Raw genomic sequence first — 21,884 nt, forward strand, 5'->3', positions numbered from 1 at the left:
AGTATCTTTTATAACTTTGCTGCAATGGTTTCTCTGACTTCCGTAGATATTCCAAGTGGATTTATTACACATAATCGAAAACGAACAAATAGCAAATTTTCACAATTCAATAATTTTTATAATTGAACCAGTTTCCATATGGATTTAATGGTTTAGTATGTTCATTAAGACCAAGTACTCTATCATTAATATATCGTCTAATTTTAATTTTAATAAACCTCAAAAAACTACTAATTTTCTCAAACCTTGATGAATTTTTAAAATTAAACTACTTGTCATAATCATATCATCGAGAGCGAGTGACCCTCATTTGACCTTGCATTGTAAAAATTTCCGTTGCATCTGTACGGATTTACACCCATGTCGCGCCTAAAGAAGTTCTACTTCAAAAAATTTAAATGGCAACGGTTTGGAAAAAGGATCAATTTGTTACCACATTTTGAGTTTCTTGATTTTTTTAAAAATAGTAATAGTTCGGAGATGAGGCTAGAATGTGCCTGAGAGATGTCTATAAAGAAGATTTTCCAAACATGTCAAGTAAATCGGTTCAGTAGAATTCAAGAAATCGTAGGCATCGTATTACAAAAGACAATTTTGAGAAACACGCGTTTAAAGGTTTGCAAGCGGGAAGAAACTTTAAATAGCTGAACTTTGAAAATATGAATGAAAAAGAAAAAACTATGTTTTTGAGTTGTTACACTAGAATACCCTCTGAAATACAGAAATTATTAATAATAAAATACTACAAAAGTTGTCTCTATGTAATATATTTCATTCTTTTTTTAATTTGCTTACATTATAAACTTAAGCAGGTACTGTAGTTTTTTATTAAACTACTTATTAAAGCTAGATAATATTAAATTATTACACATGTTCTAACATATTTGTGAATAGTGTTTAAAAAATGTTACAAATATTTCAGTATGTTTTCTTTATTTTTATTTTGCTATAAACAGCCACTGTATTTATTATTTAATAGTTCAAACAATAAAATTAATTTTATTCAAATTTAACGATAAATCAATGTAAAATTTTCATCACTTATCGATGTTAGTTAGTAAGTTATATATTTTCATAATTACATCAAATATTTTTTTTTCTCATTGCACTACATTATTAAAACAGAAAGTACAAAATTTTCAGATAGTAATATCCATCGTTTTTTTTTTAAATTAAATTAAAATCTCTCTCCTATTCCTATTTCATCTCCTTTAGAATGCCTTCTGGAATTTTCCATAATACTAAAGCGTTATCCTTCGAACCAGCCATAATCTTAAAAATAAATAAATAATCAATAATATAAAATGAATAATATGTACATAACATTATACACACACACATCTATATCTATATATATATATATGTATATATATATATATATATATATATATATATATATATATATATATATATGATGATAGTTTGTCAAACAGTGCCGACAATGCAATGCTACCGTTACCGGCAATATGTGCTCCTCCTATTTCTCGTTTGTTAATATAATAGTATTTTACACAAATTTAGTGTTCAATCAATTTTACATCATAATTAATGTTTCCTGTTTTTCGTGGTTTGATTACTGAATGATGACACACATCAAGTATCGAAACGTTTAATGGAATAAATAATTTTATTATTTAATCTTTTTTTAATTCGACGGTTGGGCTGCAAAAATATAACATATATATATATATATATATATATATATATATATATATAAATATATGAGATAAATATGCGAAACAAAACTACATATATGAATATTTATATTTATGTATATTTTGAGAAACATATTTTAGTTTTCTTTCTATTATATAATCAGAATGGATGCCAGTTTAGAACCGTATAATCACACAGATTCGCACTTTCCCTTCAACTAACTGAAATGGAATTACACGTATATATATATATATATATATATATATATATATATATATATATATATATATATATATATATTGATTGTTTCTTTTCCGAACAGTAAATCCAATAATAGAAAAAAATTTGTTTTTTGAAGATGTTTAATACGACGTTTCGGAACTAGGTACGTTCCATCATCAGGTTTATTCTGTCAAATACAATGTTTTTTAAAATATTGATTAACATTAATTAACGATGGTCAATACAGATTAATTAGAAAAAAATTTTTTATAAAGGAATGGATTATGTACCGGGGTAAAGAGTAATAAGACTTAACTAAAAAAGGTTTTATATAAAATTGAGAAGCAAAAATTATTTAACTGTAATAATTTATATATCCATATCACTAATATTTTTTTGTTAAAAACACTCGATTTTTTTGGAAGATATTTGTAGATGTTACGACTACACAAGACTTAAACACACTGATATGGATTTCTGTCTGCCAGATGTAAAGGACAATGCACGGAATTCTTGGCAAAAATGATTTTTTATGGCTCTTGTTTGGTAATTTACGAAAAAAGAGGAAATATTGCTTTAGTAAATGTTGAGAAATATTATGTATATATATATACATGCACATGTATATGCACACCTACATACTCATACATACATATGCACATATCTATAAATTAATGTATCCACAATTATATACATGAACATATATGCAAGTGTATGTGTATAGTGTACACACAAAAACATACATATAAGCACATATATGGATGTACATATATTATAACATATATACATGTATATATATACATATTCAAAAATTATTAGGATTAATTATTTTTAATCAGGTTTAAAAAATTTAAATATGAGTCATGAATGATATTGTGATCTGATCTTTTATTAACACTATTTGACGAATTCAAAAAGATTAAACTGCTTTCAGAAAAAAGTCTTTTAAAAGTACAATCCTCTCTATATAAAATATTGGGTTCAAAGGTGAAATTATGTGAGTTTTCGATGGAATGCTGGACAAGAGTACTTTGGAAATTTCGGCTTTTATGATGAGTGACGCTTAATTCGTGTTGTCTCATTCTCTTATGAATGTACTGTGATGTTTGGCCAATGGATTGTTTTTGACAATTTTTGCAAGGGATGGAATAAACTATGTTAGTATTGAATTTAGGAGGGGTGGTGGATTTAATTTTTGAAAACATTTCTTTAAAAGAATATAGAGCTGTTCCTGAAATGAAAATATTTTCTTCTTTGAGTAATTTGGCAAAATAATCAAATAAGCCTTCAATGTAAGGCATGCTGTGAAAAGTTGGTTTAATATTGTTGTCTTGGAATAACTTGGAGATGGATTGACAATTGTTACTTTTATGATAGGAAAGTCTTTTATTGGTAATGGAATTGATGAGGGTGAGGGGATATCCGTTTTCTAATAAAGTTTTAGTTACTAATGTTGTGTTTTGGGAATGAAAAGAAGAGTGAGACAACATGATTGCGTGGTCTATCAAAGAAATGATTGTATTGACTTTATAATTTTTGGGACAATATGACGCGTAATGAAGGTATCTCCCTGACCATGTAGTTTTTCTGTACCAATTTGTGCAAATAATGTTGTCAATTTTGTGTACAGTCACGTCTAAAAAGTTTAATTTGTTGTCGATTTGTGTTTCATGTGTGAACTGAATGCTCTTATTGTAATTGTTAAAGGTATCGATTATCATATCTGATTGTTCTTTGTCTATTATAAAAAAAGTGTCATCTACATATCTAACATAAAAATTTATTTGGAAATTTAATGTGGAGAAAACGGCAATTTCAAGGGTTTGTAAAACTAGGTCTATAATGCCAGGGGATAATGGGCAACCCATAGCAGTACCTTTGATTTGTAGATAAAAATTATTGAAACAATTAAAATAAGAGCAATTCAGGACAGTGTTAATGATGTGTTTGAAAGTAGTTATGGGAAAGTCGGTGTAGTTACAAATAGTGGGCCAGCGTTTTTCAATTGAATCAAGTATTAAATCATGGGGAACACATGTGAAAAGGTTAATTACATCAAGGCTTAGAAAAATTTGATCGTCCGTAATGTTTCGGTCTTTGATTAGATCCACAAATTGGTAAGAGTTCTTTACATAGTGAGGAGAGGAAATTGTGACATTTTTTAAAATATTAGCAATGTGTTTAGCGATATTATAGAATGGGGAGCCAACGTAGGATACAATGGGTCTAAAGGAGCATTCAGGTTTGTGGACTTTGGGGAGACAATACATTTTTGGGGAAATAGGATGTTGTACTTTTAAATTATAGGCAAATTTGTCAGAAATGAATTTTTTATTTTTTAATTCATTAATTAATTTAATTGATTGTCTAGAAAACTGTTGTGTTGGATCATTTGTAATGATTTTGTAAGTAGTATCATCTTTTAGCATTCGTAATGTAGTGTTAGTATAAAATTCTTTGTCAAGAATTACCGTCATATTGCCTTTATCTGCTGGACAAACAATTATATTATTAGATTTAATGAATAATTTGGTCTCCGCTATATCTTTGTGTAGTCTTTTAAGATGAATATGTTGGAAACTATTATCAACTTTTTTTAAATGTTTAACTAGTTTTTCACATAGTTTTGACCTGATTCGATTTTGCTTGTCAGTCTCAATGTTCCTGATATTGTATTCTATGTTACTTAAATTTTTTATGAAGTCATTATTTCTGTATTTACTAGGTGCGTAATTGAATTTTGGACCGAGTGCTAAAATGTATTGGATATTTTCTGGAATGACTATATTGGTTTTATTTATTAGCCATTTGTCTATCGAAAATTTAGAAACATGAAATGGATAATTTTTATCTCGAATTTGTATAAGATTTTTCAATTTCTGTATTTGTTTATTTTTAATAATATGAAAGTGTTTATCGTATTTTTTATTTTCGAATTCTAAAAATTTATTAAAAGTATTTTCATCTATTGTTTCTCGGAGTGTATTTATTATCTGATCTATTCGTGTTTTTTTATTTTTTATGTCAATAAAAATGAAATATGTCAATAAAATAGAAAAGAAATGTTTTCAAAAATTAAATCCACCACCCCTCCTAAATTCAATACTAACATAGTTTATTCCATCCCTTGCAAAAATTGTCAAAAACAATACATTGGCCAAACATCACAGTACATTCATAAGAGAATGAGACAACACGAATTAAGCGTCACTCATCATAAAAGCCGAAATTTCCAAAGTACTCTTGTCCAGCATTCCATCGAAAACTCACATAATTTCACCTTTGAACCCAATATTTTATATAGAGAGGATTGTACTTTTAAAAGACTTTTTTCTGAAAGCAGTTTAATCTTTTTGAATTCGTCAAATAGTGTTAATAAAAGATGAGATCACAATATCATTCATGACTCATATTTAAATTTTTTAAACCTGATTAAAAATAATTAATCCTAATAATTTTTGAATATGTATATATATACATGTATATATGTTATAATATATGTACATCCATATATGTGCTTATATGTATGTTTTTGTGTGTACACTATACACATACACTTGCATATATGTTCATGTATATAATTGTGGATACATTAATATATAGATATGTGCATATGTATGTATGAGTATGTAGGTGTGCATATACATGTGCATGTATATATATATATATATATATACATAATATTTCTCAACATTTACTAAAGCAATATTTCCTCTTTTTTCGTAAATTACCAAACAAGAGCCATAAAAAATCATTTTTGCCAAGAATTCCGTGCATTGTCCTTTACATCTGGCAGACAGAAATCCATATCAGTGTGTTTAAGTCTTGTGTAGTCGTAACATCTACAAATATCTTCCAAAAAAAATCGAGTGTTTTTAACAAAAAAATATTAGTGATATGGATATATAAATTATTACAGTTAAATAATTTTTGCTTCTCAATTTTATATAAAACCTTTTTTAGTTAAGTCTTATTACTCTTTACCCCGGTACATAATCCATTCCTTTATACATTTTTTTTTCTAATTAATCTGTATTGACCATCGTTAATTAATGTTAATCAATATTTTAAAAAACATTGTATTTGACAGAATAAACCTGATGATGGAACGTACCTAGTTCCGAAACGTCGTATTAAACATCTTCAAAAAACAAATTGTTTTCTATTATTGGATTTACTGTTCGGAAAAGAAACAATCAATATATTGAAAAAATCCAGGACTTATCTATTGAATATATATATATATATATATATATATATATATATATATACTAGCTGACCCGACAGACAACAATAATTAGTCAGAAAAATACCTCGAATTTTCATATATATATATACTTTTATACGTATTCTTTCAGAGATATTATAATGAGAAATTGGATGTTTTTTTAATGTTTTTATTTTTCATGAAATCATGAGTTTTTTGAAAATCGTTTGTACTAAAGTTGTGGTATTTTCTAGAATCCATCAAGATCGCTTAAACCAAGTTAATTCTACATGGATTACGATTGTTTTTAAATTTGGTGGAAATGGCACTGAAAAACTATTTGAGTTAAATGAAAAAAACATTATATGCGTCTTTTATTTGCATGATAGTTTACTCATTTTACACGCAGAAGTACTCATTTTAAAGCTTATTTTGAGCACTATAAAAACCCATTTTCATATCTAGCCTAATAATTAAGTATTTGCTTTTTTGAAAAACATTATTAAACATTTTTCTCTTATAATTAGTTCTTTTATCGATACACAACGTTATTTGAAAAAATGTCATCCACCCGAGAAGTGGTAGAGGATATTATCATTTAATTACCTTTAAAATAGTGTATTGCAAGTATTGATAAAATCAGAATTAAAGAAGTTATAATTCAATTAATCCGGTGGGTGATGACGGAGTGCAAATTGTTTTCACTTCTGAATTTAAGATTAAGATTAGCCTATTTCCGACACACGGTTTTTTCCTCTCCATTTACTGCAATTTTGTTGATCGTAGGTTGATTAGAGCACATGTGAACAGGATTTGACAAATTAATTCACTTCAAATGTAAACTTAAGTAATAATGTATATAAATTTATTAGTGAGAAAAATGTAATTTAGATATAAAAATTACTAAAAGCCAGTTAAAATATGGTATAAATATATAAAAATTATAGGCAACATTATTGAAGCCATTATTTTGGGTAGAAGAAACCAATGTGATATTGTACCTTTACCGGGAATGCTATTTATTAATTCTTTCTGAATTTGTTATACCCTTTAAAAAACTTCAATTTTCAACACGTGTAAATTATGCTATAAATCACAAAGGCAGGCGATGATTTTTTGTGTGATACATTTGAAAAGTCAATGTTTTAATCGTGAATAAATAAAAAATCATTCATTTTTACATCCACACCTACAGGTATGACTAAAAGATTGTATAACCCTTGACATTAAAATGAATTGAGCTATTGGAAATAAATTTGTACTATAAATTGCAGTGTTTAATTTTTATTATATAATTTTATTGAACATATTTTAATATTTGTTAAAGGGATAATTAAAGTGTTAACTGTGGGAATTGAGAATCATCATTTTATTTGAAGCAGTTCTACATTCACTCATTTATTGATGTAAATAGTAATTCGAAAAACAATTACTATTAATTTTAACTGAACGGTGAATATTAGTACAGGATATTAAAAAAATGCAGAGTTGGGTACAGGACAACGTCTGTTGGGTCACCTAGTATATATATATATATATATATATATATATATATATAAATATATATTTGTTAATATAGTGAGTTCACAAAATTATATTTTAATGATGTTATTTAAATATAAAAATTTGAAAGAATATTTAATTCTTAAATTTTAAAGATAACTTATATAAATTTATTTCAGATTTTTGGTAAATGTTTCAATAAAGTTTCGATTCTGTACCCACGTCTACAATTTTTCAATATTTTATACTAATATTTACTGCTTAGTTAAAAATAATAATTACTGTTTTTTGAATTACTATTTATACCAATATATGAGTGATGTTGAATGTAGAACTGTTTCAAATAAAATGATTGTTCTCAATTCCCACAGTTAACACTTTAATTATTCAATTAGCAAATATTAAAAAATGTTCAATAAAATTGTATATACACTGGCGATACACTGCGATTTATAGAACAAATTTATTTCCAATAGCTCAATTTATTTTATTGCATTTATATAGTATTTTTAGTCATACCTGTAGATGTGGATGTATAAATGAATGATTTTTTGTTTATTCACGAATAAAACATTGATTTTCCAAATTTATCACACTAAAAATAATCATCTGCCTTTGTGATTTATGGTCATAGCATAAGATACACGTGTTGAAAATTTAAATCTTTTAAAAAGTACAACAAATTCAGAAAGAATTAATATATAACATTCGCGGCAAAGGTGCAATAACCCCTTTTATTTTTCTACCCAAAATAATTGCTTCAATAATGTTGCCTAAAATTTTTATAATTTCGTACCATATTTTAACTGGCTTCTAGTAATTTTAATATCTAAATTACATTTTTTTCTCCAATAAATCAATATACATTATTGCTTAAGTTTATATTTGAAGTGAATTAATTTGTCAAATCCTGTTCACATGTGCTCTATTCAACTTACGATCAACAAAATTATTGCTCTGTGAATTTTTTTAATGTGCTCCAATTTACTTGATATTTTGGAAATAGGCTAATCTTTATCTTAAGTTCAGAAGTGAAAACGATTTGTACTCCGTCACCATCCACCGCATTAACTGGATTATTACTCTTTTAATTCTGATTTTATCAGAACTTGTAATACACTATTTTAAAGGTTATTAAATAAGCTACCACTTTCTCTATCATAAATTTTACCGTAACTTCTTTTATTGTGAAACGGCGAAGGGTTAAAGGGCTCGAAAGACCTCTGGTTGGACAGCCGCGCACTCCTTAATTAATACCTCTATCAATATTTGTGTAATGGAAAAATAATAAACAACAATAATTAGTCAGAAAAATACCTCGAATTTTCATATATATATATATACTTTTATACGTATTCTTTCAGAGATATTATAATGAGAAATTGGATTTTTTTAATGTTTTTATTTTTCATGAAATCATGAGTTTTTTGAAAATCGTTTGTACTAAAGTTGTGGTATTTTCTAGAATCCATCAAGATCGCTTAAACCAAGTTAATTCTACATGGATTACGATTATTTTTAAATTTGGTGGAAATGGCACTGAAAAACTATTTGAGTTAAATGAAAAAAACATTATATGCGTCTTTTATTTGCATGATAGTTTACTCATTTTACACGCAGAAGTACTCATTTTAAAGCTTATTTTGAGCACTATAAAAACCCATTTTCATATCTAGCCTAATAATGTTCCTAAAACACTATAAAATAGCGATTTATTAAGATTTCAATTGATATAATTTTGTTCATTACTTATATTAGCAAAAAATTATGAAAAACGCAAAAAAGAAACAAATTTTCAGTAGCCAGTAACTTGAAAAGTATTTGATTTTTTGAAAAACATTATTAAACATTTTTCTCTTATAATTAGTTCTTTTATCGATACCCAACGTAATTTGGAAAAAAGTAAAATTACACCACTGAAAAGAAATGTCATCCACCCGAGAAGTGGTAAAGGAGTGTAAATTGTTTTCACTTCTGAAGAGTAAGATGAACCTAGTTACAGAATTCCAAACGAAATGGAAAACAGTAAAAAAAGTTCAGACCGAAGGCGCTCCATTGAGTAAATATTCCGTACCCAATGACAAACATATGAATTTTTGACACAATGAAACTTCTAAATAACTTTTTTGTATTGTAACTTAGTATAGTAAGGCAAAACGACCGCAAATTGAATATTTTTGAGCGCAATCACTTATGGCTCGTCTCCTTTGCACGAGTTCGTACGGCGAATCTGTTCGCAAAGTGCGCAAACAAAATTATTGCAAGCAAAAGCAAATCACGCGCACGTTGAGAACACGATTCGCCGTGCGCGTCAGACGCATGTTATATTATTTGCATCTTATATTATTTTAATTTTTGGCACATTTCAGCTGCTTTTCGGCATTTATAATGTAGATATTACATTTTCCTTATTCATAATCATGAATTTATTATATTTTAATATTGCCTTAGCCTATAAGTGAATAGAAATGTTTGGCAAATGACAGTTTTCAATTGTTTTTAATGTCAAACTAAGCTTCAAATATTTTCAAGGGCAAACAATGATAAGCGGTTTTTTGTATTTTTTTCTATTTATTTCTACAATCTAACTATATTTCTATGAATCAAAACATTCTACAAAATTTCCCGAACAAACTTCAGGAAGATTCATGAAAATCCGAATAATAGTTTAGGAGGATTAATGAAACTTACATTGTTACAGAAGAATTTTATATATATATATATATATATATATATATATATATATATATATATATATATATATATATATATATATATATATAATAACAAATATTTATCTTACGCCAAGACCTCATTATTTCAATTTAGATGTTTCCTCGTCAAAATTTAGAGAAGCAAAAATCATTATTTCTATATTTACAAATATATCAATCAAATAAACATGGCGTCAACATGCAGTTGGCTACAACAAAAGCATAGACTAAATAATAATATTTAGGTCCGCTCTGACACGAATATTCAAAATCGCTAACATGCGACATAGATCTATAGACCTATATATAATATATTTCTTTATGTATGATATTTGGGGTCATTTACTATTTCTTTCAGGAGTTTATTTTGGAATCTTTGGATGATTGTGATGTTTGATTTCTTTAATGTTCCCCATAGTTGAATTCCGTATGACTATATTGGCTTTAACATTACTTTATTATTCTATTATTATTATATTCAAAGTTTTCTACGAGACTCGTCGAGTTGTTGTCTTTTTCATTGTATGTGATATTTCCAAGTAAGTTTCAAGTCTAAATGCAGTCCCAAATACTTGACGACATTAGATTTTTGAAAAGTTGAATTATACAAGTTAACTATAGTACAGCTACATTTCCTGAGAGTAAAGGTAATGTGAATAGATTTAGTGTTGTTGACTTCAAATCTCCATAGTGAAAACCAGTCTTCGATTTTTGACAAATGAGTCTGTAGGTTTCCAGATGCTTTTGATGAGTCTTGATGTATTGCAAGTATGGCTGTGTCATCTGTGTAAGTGGCTATTGTGGTTGAAGTAGTTTGAGGAATATTTGCAGTAAAAATTAAGTAGAAAAATGGTCCGAAGACACTTCCCTGCGGGACACCAGCAGCAGTCAAATGATGCAAAGAATGCGTGTCCCTAATGTTGACAGTAAAGAATCTCTTACACAGGTATGATTTCAGTAGAGTGAAGGTGTCAGTGGAAAAACCTTCTTAATATTGAATATCAGACCGTGGTGCAAGGCTTTATAAAAAGCTTGGCTAATGTCTAGAAAAGCAGCTGAGCAGAAAGAATTTGGTTGAAACGCGTCTATTATTTTGTCTGTAATGCGATGTATTTGTTTAACGGTTGAATGTTTCTCTCTGATTCTAAATTGGTGTTGAAGTATTGCTTCTATGTTTCTAGGCAGGACCTTATTCTTTTCAGGAGCAATTATTCGAATATTTTCGACAATATTGATAGAAGACTTATTAATCTGTAGCTTGAAGGAAGAGGCGGGCCTTTCCCAGGTTTTGGGACTAATAAAATATTAATTTAGCCGTTTTCCAGGTGGAAAGAAATATTTTGAATCTCAAAATAGAATTGAAGATAATTGTAAGAAACCTGAAACCCTTTGGAGTAAGACGTTTTAGGATAGATAAGGTGATGCCATCAATACCTGGGGATTTATCCGATTTTGATTTACGGATCACTTCAATTATATCAGAGGTTTTAAATTTGTTGATTTTTCCTTCTTTTATTTGGCTGTCGTTCAATTAAGTGTTGATTTGTTCTTCATCTGCCGAACAGCATTGTGATGAATTGGGTGTAAAGACAGACTTGAAGTGTTCTGCAAATAAATGAACCTTTTCTTCATCGCTCCTCGCCCCTGTATTGTCGCTTTTTCATATAGAAGGTATGTGTGTGGTTGGTCTTTTGAGGTGTCTCGTGGCTTTCCAGAGTGAATGATCTGTAACATCTAAATTTGTAACGAAATTATGGAATGAATTATTCCTTTGTTCATTAAGAATATTTTTAGTTATTCGATTCAGTTTGGATTTATCTGCTGGAGCTCTACTTTGCTGCCATTTCTTCCATTTTTTGATCTTTCGTTTATATTCAATTAATAGTTTTATAATTTGAGGGCAATTTTCTGGTTTTGCTAGCGGTAATGGTTTAGAGCATTTAGCAGCAACGTCTTTTAATGTTTCTGTCAGATAACAAATTGCGTCGATTAGGTTGTTCAAAAGTGAAAATAATCCAGACTACTTTGCCACTTCCCGGAGTCGGATATCGACAGGACTAATTATAACAGTAAAATATATGTTTATAATGTTTTTCAAAAAAGCAAATACTTTTCAAGTTACTGGCTACTGAAAATTCGTTTCTTTTTGGCGTTTTTCATTGTTTCTTGCAAATATCTCCAGAAATATTCATTTTAACGAAAATCATGTAATGAACAAAATTATATCAATTAAAATCTCAATAAATCGGTGTTTTAAAATGTGTCCTACGAACGATATTTATAAATATGAAAAAAACAAAGTCGTTTTTTATTTCGTTCGAAATTTAATATTTGTATTTGAAGCCGTCTAGAGGCGAGGTGCTACATTTTATATATTCCATGGGCGTTTATAGTGCTTAAAATAAACTTTAAAGTGAGTACTGTTAAGGGTCTGTTTTTTACATTTAAATCAAATACTTTTATGAGTGCCATTTCCACCAAAATTACAATCAATCGTATTTCTTCTAGAATTAACTTGGTTCAAGAGATTCTAAAATATCACGCAAATTGGAGTACAGTAAATTAGTTTACAGGTTACACCCTTTTCCCTTTCCATTTATTTACTGCACCAATTTTATTGACCATATATAGAATAGTGCACATATGAACAGGATTTGACCAATTAATTCACTTAAAATATGAACTTAAGTAATAATGTAATAATAATAATAATATATATCGATATATTTGACATACCTTATATATCGAATTATTATTAAGAAAAATGTCATTTAAATATTGCTGAAAATAAGTAAAATATAGTACGACACTATAAAAATTATGGACAACATTATTGAAGCAATTATTTTGAAAGAAAAAATCCAAGGTTATATTGTATCTTTACCGCGGATACTATATATTAATTCTTTCTGTATTCGTTATACTGTTTAAAGGACTGTAATTTCCAATACGTATATCTTATGCTATAAATCACAAAGGCACACGATGAATTTTTGTGTGATAAATTTGGAAAATCAATGTTTTAGTCGTGAATAAACAACAAATCATTCATTTATACATCCCTATCTACAGGTATGGCTAAATATCGTATATCCCTTAAATGTATTAAAATAAATTGAGCTATTGGAAATAAATTTGTTCTATAAATTGCAGTGTATAATTTTTAATATACAATTTTATTGAACATATTTTAATATTTGTTAAAGGAATAATTAAAGTGTGAACTGTGAGAATTGAGAATAATCATTTTATTTGTAACAGTTTTACATTCAACATCACTCATATATTGGTGTAAATAGTAATTCAAAAAACAATAATGATTATTCTTAACTGAACGGTATAAATATTAGTATAGAATATCAAAAAAATGTAGATGTGGATACATGGCAACGTCTGTCGGATCATCTAGTATATATATTGTGGGGAAATCAAGCAGGCTAGCGATGATTGTAAAAAAACAATGGTACTTGTCATTTTTATATTTTTCATATGAATAAATTTTATATATTTTTATACGTTGGGAGTTTATACATTTATTATACATTACAACTCCCACATTGGTGACTCACGACGATGGAGATGAAGACAAAGGAGTTTTATTTTTAGAGGATTTAAGAAAAATTGATTTTAACGCAGCACCATAATCACTGGTCTTCAGAGACGACCTATAAGGTACGTCCAGTCCAATCCATCATAGTTAACGCACTTACTATCTGGATCAGACTTCCGAGGTTACTCATTTGGTATACCCAGACCTCAGTGTTTATTGCTGACAGAAAAAATAATTTGGAGCCTGAACTTTTCATTGGAATGCAATTCAACCTCTCTTTCTCTGTTAACTCAACAAATCGTCTTATAATGCTACCTCCCATTATCGGTGACAACGACGAGTCAAAACAAAATTTGACATAATTTATTGGATTCCACAATTCTGGACTCTTATGTCAAAGAAACCAATGATCCTGATTTGGATAAAGAGCCAACTTCTTTCTCTGATCGGAACTCATCAGATACGAATGCAACGCTTGCAGAAATGGAAACTGTACCCATAAATTATGCATTCTAAACATTAAGTAATTCTGATATAACTAATACCAATCAGATCGAGGCTGAATCTTAGAAGTTCACCGACATCGAGGTTCAGGAAATTTTCCACATTTTTTTTTTTAGTCAGAACCTTATGCAGAATATGGAGTTGATGGCAGGTCGAATCACCACATACGGTGGATCTGCTGACGAAACATGGAAATTTGTAATTGACCAGTATTACAACACTGGTCTGCTATAATCTGCTTTCCCACCACATTTTTATAACGTGTTTCCCTGTATTTTCTTTTTTAAACTGTGAGATCAACACTGGGCAGGGAGTGTGTGGGGAAATCAAGCAGGCTAGCGATGATTGTAAAAAAAAACAATGGTACTTGTCATTTTTATATTTTTCATATGAATAAATTTCATATATTTTTATACGTTGTGAGTTTATACATTTATTATACATTACAACTCCCACATATATATATATATATATATATATATATATATATATATATATATATATTGGGTTTTTTTCGGTTGGTGAAATATTATAATAAAGTTGTTCTTGGGCGTCCAACCATTAATTGAAACTATTTTATTGAAATAAAATGTTTTATTGTCAAACGTTTCGGGTCCTGATCTGACCCATCTTCAGTGCATACAAACAATTTGAAGAAAAAAAAACAAATTGCACCAATTACTATACAATTTTCAAAGCACAAATTTTAAAAACTATTAAATTAAAATAAATATTAAATTAAAAGGTTTTAAAAAAAGAACTCTTCTCATCGAGACATGTTATTTGTTTGGAGTAAAATTTTTTCCAAACATATAACATGTCTTGATGAGAAGTGTTTTTTTTTTAAACCTTTTCATATATTTTATTTTAATTTAATTTTTTTTTAATTCAATATTTTTTAAAGTTCGTGCTTTGAAAATTGTATAGTGATTGGTGCATTATATTTTCCGCGTTTTTTTTCAAATTATTTGTATGCACTAAAGATGAATTTCAAAAAAACATATTTTCTTCTTTTTTCTGGGACACGAGGAAAGGATGATTGTGTTTTGTGTTGAGGACGGAAAGTCTATTGTTAATTACTGATTTTATAAGATGTGGGGGATAGCAATTATTTAATAGGGCTCTGTGGATTAGAGATAAGTTAAAAGGCCAAAACTTTTAATCTGACAACAGAATAGCATGATCAACTAAATTGATAATAGTACAAATTTTCATGCTAGTAGGGTGGTAAGATTGAAAATTAAGATATCTGCCCGACCGTTGGTTTTGGATACCAGTTAGTAATGATTTTATTTTCTGGAGTTTTTATGATATTTACGTCTAAAAAGCTAATTGATCTATTGTGTTCTTTGTCAAAAGTGAAGGTGAAATGTTCATTAGAAGAGTTAAAATTTTTTAACAAGAGATCAAAGTTATTTTCATTATATCATCGAAGTATCTATAATAAAGAAAAATTCAACATTAGATAGTTTAAAGACGTTTTTTTGAGGTGTTGTAAAGAGATTTCAGCAAGAGAAGTTGAGATAGGAGATCCCATGGGTGTACCAAAAATTTGTGAATAGAACTGTGAATTGAACTCAAAATAGGTGTTAGCAACTATGAATTTAATGGACTCTCGAAACCAATGGAGAGAAAGGGTAGTGTGACAAGAAATCTCATCCCATATATCTGTGATTGACTCTAAAATTAGTTCTTTAGTTTAGTTATTAGTGGAACATTTGTAAAAAGAGAAACTACATCTAGGCTTAATACGAGGGTCATGTAAAAAATAAGGTTCCACATTTTCAGGGTTGAGGCATTTTTTATTGCAATAAATGTGTATACCATCGAAAAGCTTGTATTTCAAATTATTTTTTTACATAGTCGCCAGTGGAGTTTTCCACTTCTGAAAACCCGCTTCGAAGAACTCCGCAGCCACGCCCTTGCTCGGTCTTCTTCTCCGGCAATTTTGAATGGCTTATTTGAGTTTTGTTAGTGTCTCGCAGTACTTGTCCGAATTTATAGTGGACCCTTTAAGCATTAACTCGGTAAGCAAGACACATTTTCGGTCCAAAAACTCGATGGCCTCCCGCTCCTTTGCTCGTCGTGAACGTCGGTGCGTCCTGCGGAGAACTCACTGCACGATTTGGGGACGTGCTGGACGTTGATGCAAGTTCTGCCATAAACTTCTTCCAACTGTCTATGAATTTCAGTAGGTGTAAGTTTCTTCACGTTTAAAACTCGAATGACTAAATGGATTTCACACCTGGCGGTGACGGCGATTGCGCGCTCCATCGCGGATGGCTGTTAGATTGGCACCAAGCTTTGCAGTGATCTTCCAGGTAGTTGGAATGGAGTGGCAAGGATCAACAATGAAAATGGTGTTGCCGGATTTCCCCTAGTATCTCGCGCGGCAAGTGTACAGCGTTGGGAACCTTATTTTTTACATGCCCCTCGTAAGAGGGAGTTGTGGGACAATTGTGTATTACGAAGTTTGTTGACAAATTCGAAGAAATTTTTAATGAAGAAAGCAACTATGGACAGGAAAATTCAAATCTGCAACTAGGGTCTACAGGGAACATTGTTTTTGTGGATTTTTGGGAGACCGTATAATTTTGGGTTGTTGGGATGTAGGATTTTTAAAGACAAGGACAAGTCTCGAGGAATTTGTTTGGTGGATACTAAATCTTATATATAAAATTGGAGCTCTCTTTCAAATGTCCGAATAAAACTCGAAAACGGCTGAATCGATTTGGCCAGTCTTAGTCTTGAAAAATTCGTGCCAATCCAGAGAAAGTCCAAAAGGTGAGAAATTATTTCAAATCCGCGTAGAAACTTTACATTTTTAATTTGAAAATTTTTGTAGAAGCGTAATTTAAATAAAACAATGGACGGTGGCAATTACGTGAAATGTCAAACGCTTTTGACAGATGATGTTCAATTACGTTTAATAGGATGTTTTACGCGAATATTATTTATTTATGATAAATTTGTAGTAAGTAGTTTTGTTTGTAGTTTTATTTATATACAAAAACGTTAGTAAACGGGCCGCAAGTGTTACTAGAGACTCAAAATATAAACTTTTTTGATATGTTAATATGAAAATGCACTTTTTGGCATATTTTTCTCAAACACGGTGCTCTGAAAGATCTCATTTGTATCAATATATACTCATTGGTATTTATAAAACATTTTCTAGGATATATTATTTTTTATTTATCTTATTTTAATTCAGAACCTAAATTTGGTATCGATCAAATACATTTTGTCGAATAACATTTTTTCAGTTATAATTTCCCAGAATTTATTGCAGAATAGATAGTAATATATGAAGGACCGGGATTAAAAAGGTCCACCACCGATGTGCCAAAAATCAGTAAAGTTAAGCATTGTTTAACAACAACATTTGAAAGTAGAGGAAAAAAGATGTATAGCCAGCTACAAACTTGATTTGAAAACGATAATCTTTGAAATGATGTATAGCCATAATAAAAGTATTTTCTTCCGTTTGTAGTTTTAGCATTAGTTAAAAATGTAATTATTTTGTAAAATACCTTTAAAATTATATTAAGGCTTTAAACCTTTTGCCACCTGCCCGTTACAAGTTACCCCGCATATAGGAAAAAAAGGTGTAGATAACAAATTTTTGGAAGACAGAAAAAAGCACATTTCTACAATGATGAAGTAGAAGTCAGTTTTCTGAACGTAGTCAGATAATTGTTCGTTTGATATGTCTTATTTGTTGTGATATAATTGTTATGGTTTTCACAATATAGTTTATATTTGCTCAAAGTCAAATTGGACATTTGTGTCTCGCACTGCTCTACATATATACTTTTTATTAAATTTATTTTAATTCATCGAATGTAACTTAAAACTTTTCAAAAAGCAGGTCAAAGAAGAAATACTCAATTCATTTTCTATCTCACCTCGCAAAAATTTTAAAATTTTGTATAAGCTCAGTAGTATTATTTACAATTATACACAAAATCCAGAATCCAAAAATAATCTGAAAAACTTGAAACGTAATTAATAAGCCGAAAGCCCAAAAAAGACTCGGATTGGATTATATGATGTTTTCTATAGAAAGTGTATAAAGCTTGCAGTTTGATTGTATTGACAAAATATAGACAAACTAATGAGGTTTATTGTTTTTATAATACCTAATTGTATACAGCATTCAAACAACACATCCTTATGCACTTAAAGTATTAATATTTTTGATTCTCTAGAAATGGTTTAGAATATACCTTATTTAGCAAAACAAAGTTTGCCGGGTCAGCTAGTTATTAATAAATTTGTGGAACGTGCGATTGATTCGATCTGTAGGGTCGCTGTTAATAGCACAGTAAACGTTAGTGTCATTAACTAGGTTAGTGATTTTTTCTAAATAGGTAGTTTTGTCGAGAACTACTATGACATTTCCTTTATGTGCGCTGGTTTGTCTCTTAAAATATCTTTGTATTCAACTATTTTTTAGAGTTAAAGGATTTGATGTAGGAGAGATATTTTTTGCAAAAATGGAAACGGATGTTAATTTTTGATGTTATGAAGGCCAGCTTCTAGTCTGCTTAAAACTTTAATGAAATTTAAATTGTGGCACTTATTAGGGATAGCAAAGTTAGGGCCCAGTCCAAAAATGTAAAGTAATCTATCTGGGATTGTGACGCTAGAAAGATTTTTTAGCCATTTCTTAATTAGTGTACTATTTAAAACTATTTGTGAAAAGTTGCGTTTAGACTGCAATAATTTATCGAACTTAATTTTATAAGAATTTTTTAATTTAATGAAAAATTTGGTGTTGCAAGTCGACTCGCGTTCAGAAGAGCTTTGCAGAATCTTCGCTTCAACAGTATGAGTGAGCCAAGCATACGTTTTAATCAATAGCTAGTTTCAATAGTTAATGTCAGTAATTAATTTCGTATTTAGTTTGGTAATGTGCTTTAATTGTGACAAAATATACAAACCGTAATGCTTTTTGATAAACGAGTAAAAGGAATTATTTAGGGAGTTATTGATTTGAGAATAGTCAGTTTGTTTGAGCATTGTGTTGTTAAAAGTGGTTTGCTTCGTGATGTAAATAAAAAAAAGCGGTATGCTAAAGTAAAAATAAAAAAAGAAAGAGAAAGATATTTAAAATGACAAGAATAGTGTACAAAATATTATTGTAAAGTTATTACAAATTACTATGACAGTTAGCTAAGAAATTTAAAAATTATTATACACTACAATTACATTATTATACAATAGAACAACGATAATTGAACTAAAAATTGATAAAGTCTTGATAGGGTGCGTAGATGACACAAAACAATGTGTCGAAACGTATGAAAACAATAAAAATATTATAAGTTCATACAAGTTTTTAATTGATGTATTGCCCTGAAGACCGAATCTCATATATATATATATATATATATATATATATATATATATATATATATATATTTATTTATTAAATTTTTTTATTATAATTTTGATGTTGAAATATGTGAAATTCAGTTTTCAGGGCAATACATCAATTAAAAATTTGTATGACTTTAAAACATTTTTATTTTTTCCATACTTTTCGACACATTGTTTTGTGTCATCTTCAGTGGACTCTAGATTAAAGGAACAGATAGAAATTATTAAATAAAACTAAAATATAAGAAGTGATATGGTATGAACTTACATGTAATTGAATTAATCCTAATTATTTCATTTTATAAATGTTCACAATGCACAATCCTAATTATTTCATATTATAAATGTTCACAATGCAACAAAAAACCAATCTTTGTCATTTTAAATTGAACAATATATAAATTTTTGAATGAGATTTTTTATGAATTTGTAAAGTACATCACGCCGTACATTTCTGTGTTCCGATGTACGGGTGACGACTGAATGTACGTCAATGTGCGAACCACGTGTTGAGGGTTAGGTACCAAGCAAACGAACTGACCAAAGAATTTAAGATTTGACAACGCGAGAGGGTACATATAGTGAAATATAAAAACATGACAATTGTGAGGGTGGACATAATTTGTAAAATTGAGATAAAAATTAAAAGAAAAGAAAAAATGAAAAGAAAAATTGGCATTAAAATTAATATAATTAAACGTCGATCATGATAGGTAACTATTTTAAAGGTATGAATTTCGAGACATTGTTTAAGACTACTTGGTAATTCTCGCACAGTGAGGAAGTATCCAATCTTTTGTTTAAACTATTTTTGTAAAGGTGTATCAGACAAGATTCTGAAAAGCGTCTCTGAGATGTATTCGATTCGTGATATAAAATTGTGGCCACATCAAAATTGAAAATATGATTGAAACTTTGTATATGGTCAGTTATCATTGTTTGATTTTGATTTTTATTTTTGGAATTGTTATAATGTTGTCTAAGACGTTTTTTTAGATGTTGTCCAGTTTCGCCAATATAAGTGGCCTGTACAGTCAATTTTATACACGATGTTAGAAATACGATCTAAACTAGTCGGTGATTTTAAGTTCGAAAATAAAAAGTTAAGGGTCTGATCAATATTGCAAACTAAACGCAATTCCGCGAATTCAAACAGTTTTTTCCAAATAGGAAAGAGATTTTTAATGTAAGGGAGACAAATAGTGCCAATAAACTTATTTTCTTCTTTTTTCTGAGACTCGAGGGAAGGATGATTATGTTTTGTGTTAAGGACGGAAAGTCTGTTGTTTATTACTGATTTTATAAGATGTGGAGGATAGCAATTATTTAATAGGGTTCTGTGGATTAGAGATAAGTTAAGAGGCCAAAATTTTTTATCTGACAAGAGAATAGCATGATCAACTAAATTGATAATAGTACCGATTTTCATGTTAGTGGGATGATAAGAATGGAAATTGAGATATCTGCCAGACCACGTTGGTTTTTGGTACCAGTTAGTAATAATTTTATTTTCCGGAGTTTTTATGATATTTACATCTAAAAAGCTAATTGACCTATTGTGTTCTTTTTCGAAGGTGAAGGTGAGGTGTTTATTAAAGGAGTTAAAATTTTTTAGTAAAGAATCAAAATTATTTTTAGGAATGCAAGTAATTATATCATCAACATATCTGTAGTAAAGAAAAAAATCAACATTAGATAGTTTAAAAACGTTTTTTTCGAGGTGTTGTAAAGAGAGTTCAGCAAGAGCAGGTGAGATAGGCGATCCCATGGGGGTACCAAAAATTTGTGTATAAAATTGTGAATTGAATTCAAAATAAGTATTTGCGACTATGAATTTAATGGACTCTCGAAACCAATGAAGAGAAAGGGTAGTGTGGCATGAAATCTCATCCCATCTATCTGTGATTGACTCTAAAATTAGTTCTAGTGGGACATTTGTGAAAAGAGATACTACGTCTAGGCTTATTAAGAGGGAGTTGTTGGGTAATTGTGTATTACGTATTTTGTTGACAAATTCAAAGGAATTTTTAATAAAGAAAGAAGAATTAACCGCAACTAAGGAGAGGGGTTTGCTCATGAAGCAAACGACTTTTAACCGCGCGTCCCTCAAACGGAATGATTATTCTCAAAACAATTACCCCCT

General features: G+C 29.1%; 1 protein-coding gene across 1 annotated transcript in view; it reads right to left on the reverse strand.

Annotated features, from left to right (window-relative positions):
• Positions 1-1,017: 1,017 nt before the first annotated feature.
• The window catches only part of LOC113371414, a 292,058-nt gene continuing 271,191 nt past the window's right edge, over positions 1,018-21,884 (reverse strand). Inside the window, exon 17 of the mRNA XM_026612042.1 lies at positions 1,018-1,272. Within this exon, the coding sequence (XP_026467827.1) occupies positions 1,198-1,272 (75 nt within the window). The 3' untranslated portion in view covers positions 1,018-1,197. The remainder of the gene's footprint in view (positions 1,273-21,884) is intronic.

The sequence above is a fragment of the Ctenocephalides felis genome, unplaced genomic scaffold, assembly GCF_003426905.1.
Source record: "Ctenocephalides felis isolate EL2017-DRISC unplaced genomic scaffold, ASM342690v1 CF-g0.4_SCAFFOLD_01492, whole genome shotgun sequence".
Classification (NCBI taxonomy): domain Eukaryota; kingdom Metazoa; phylum Arthropoda; class Insecta; order Siphonaptera; family Pulicidae; genus Ctenocephalides; species Ctenocephalides felis.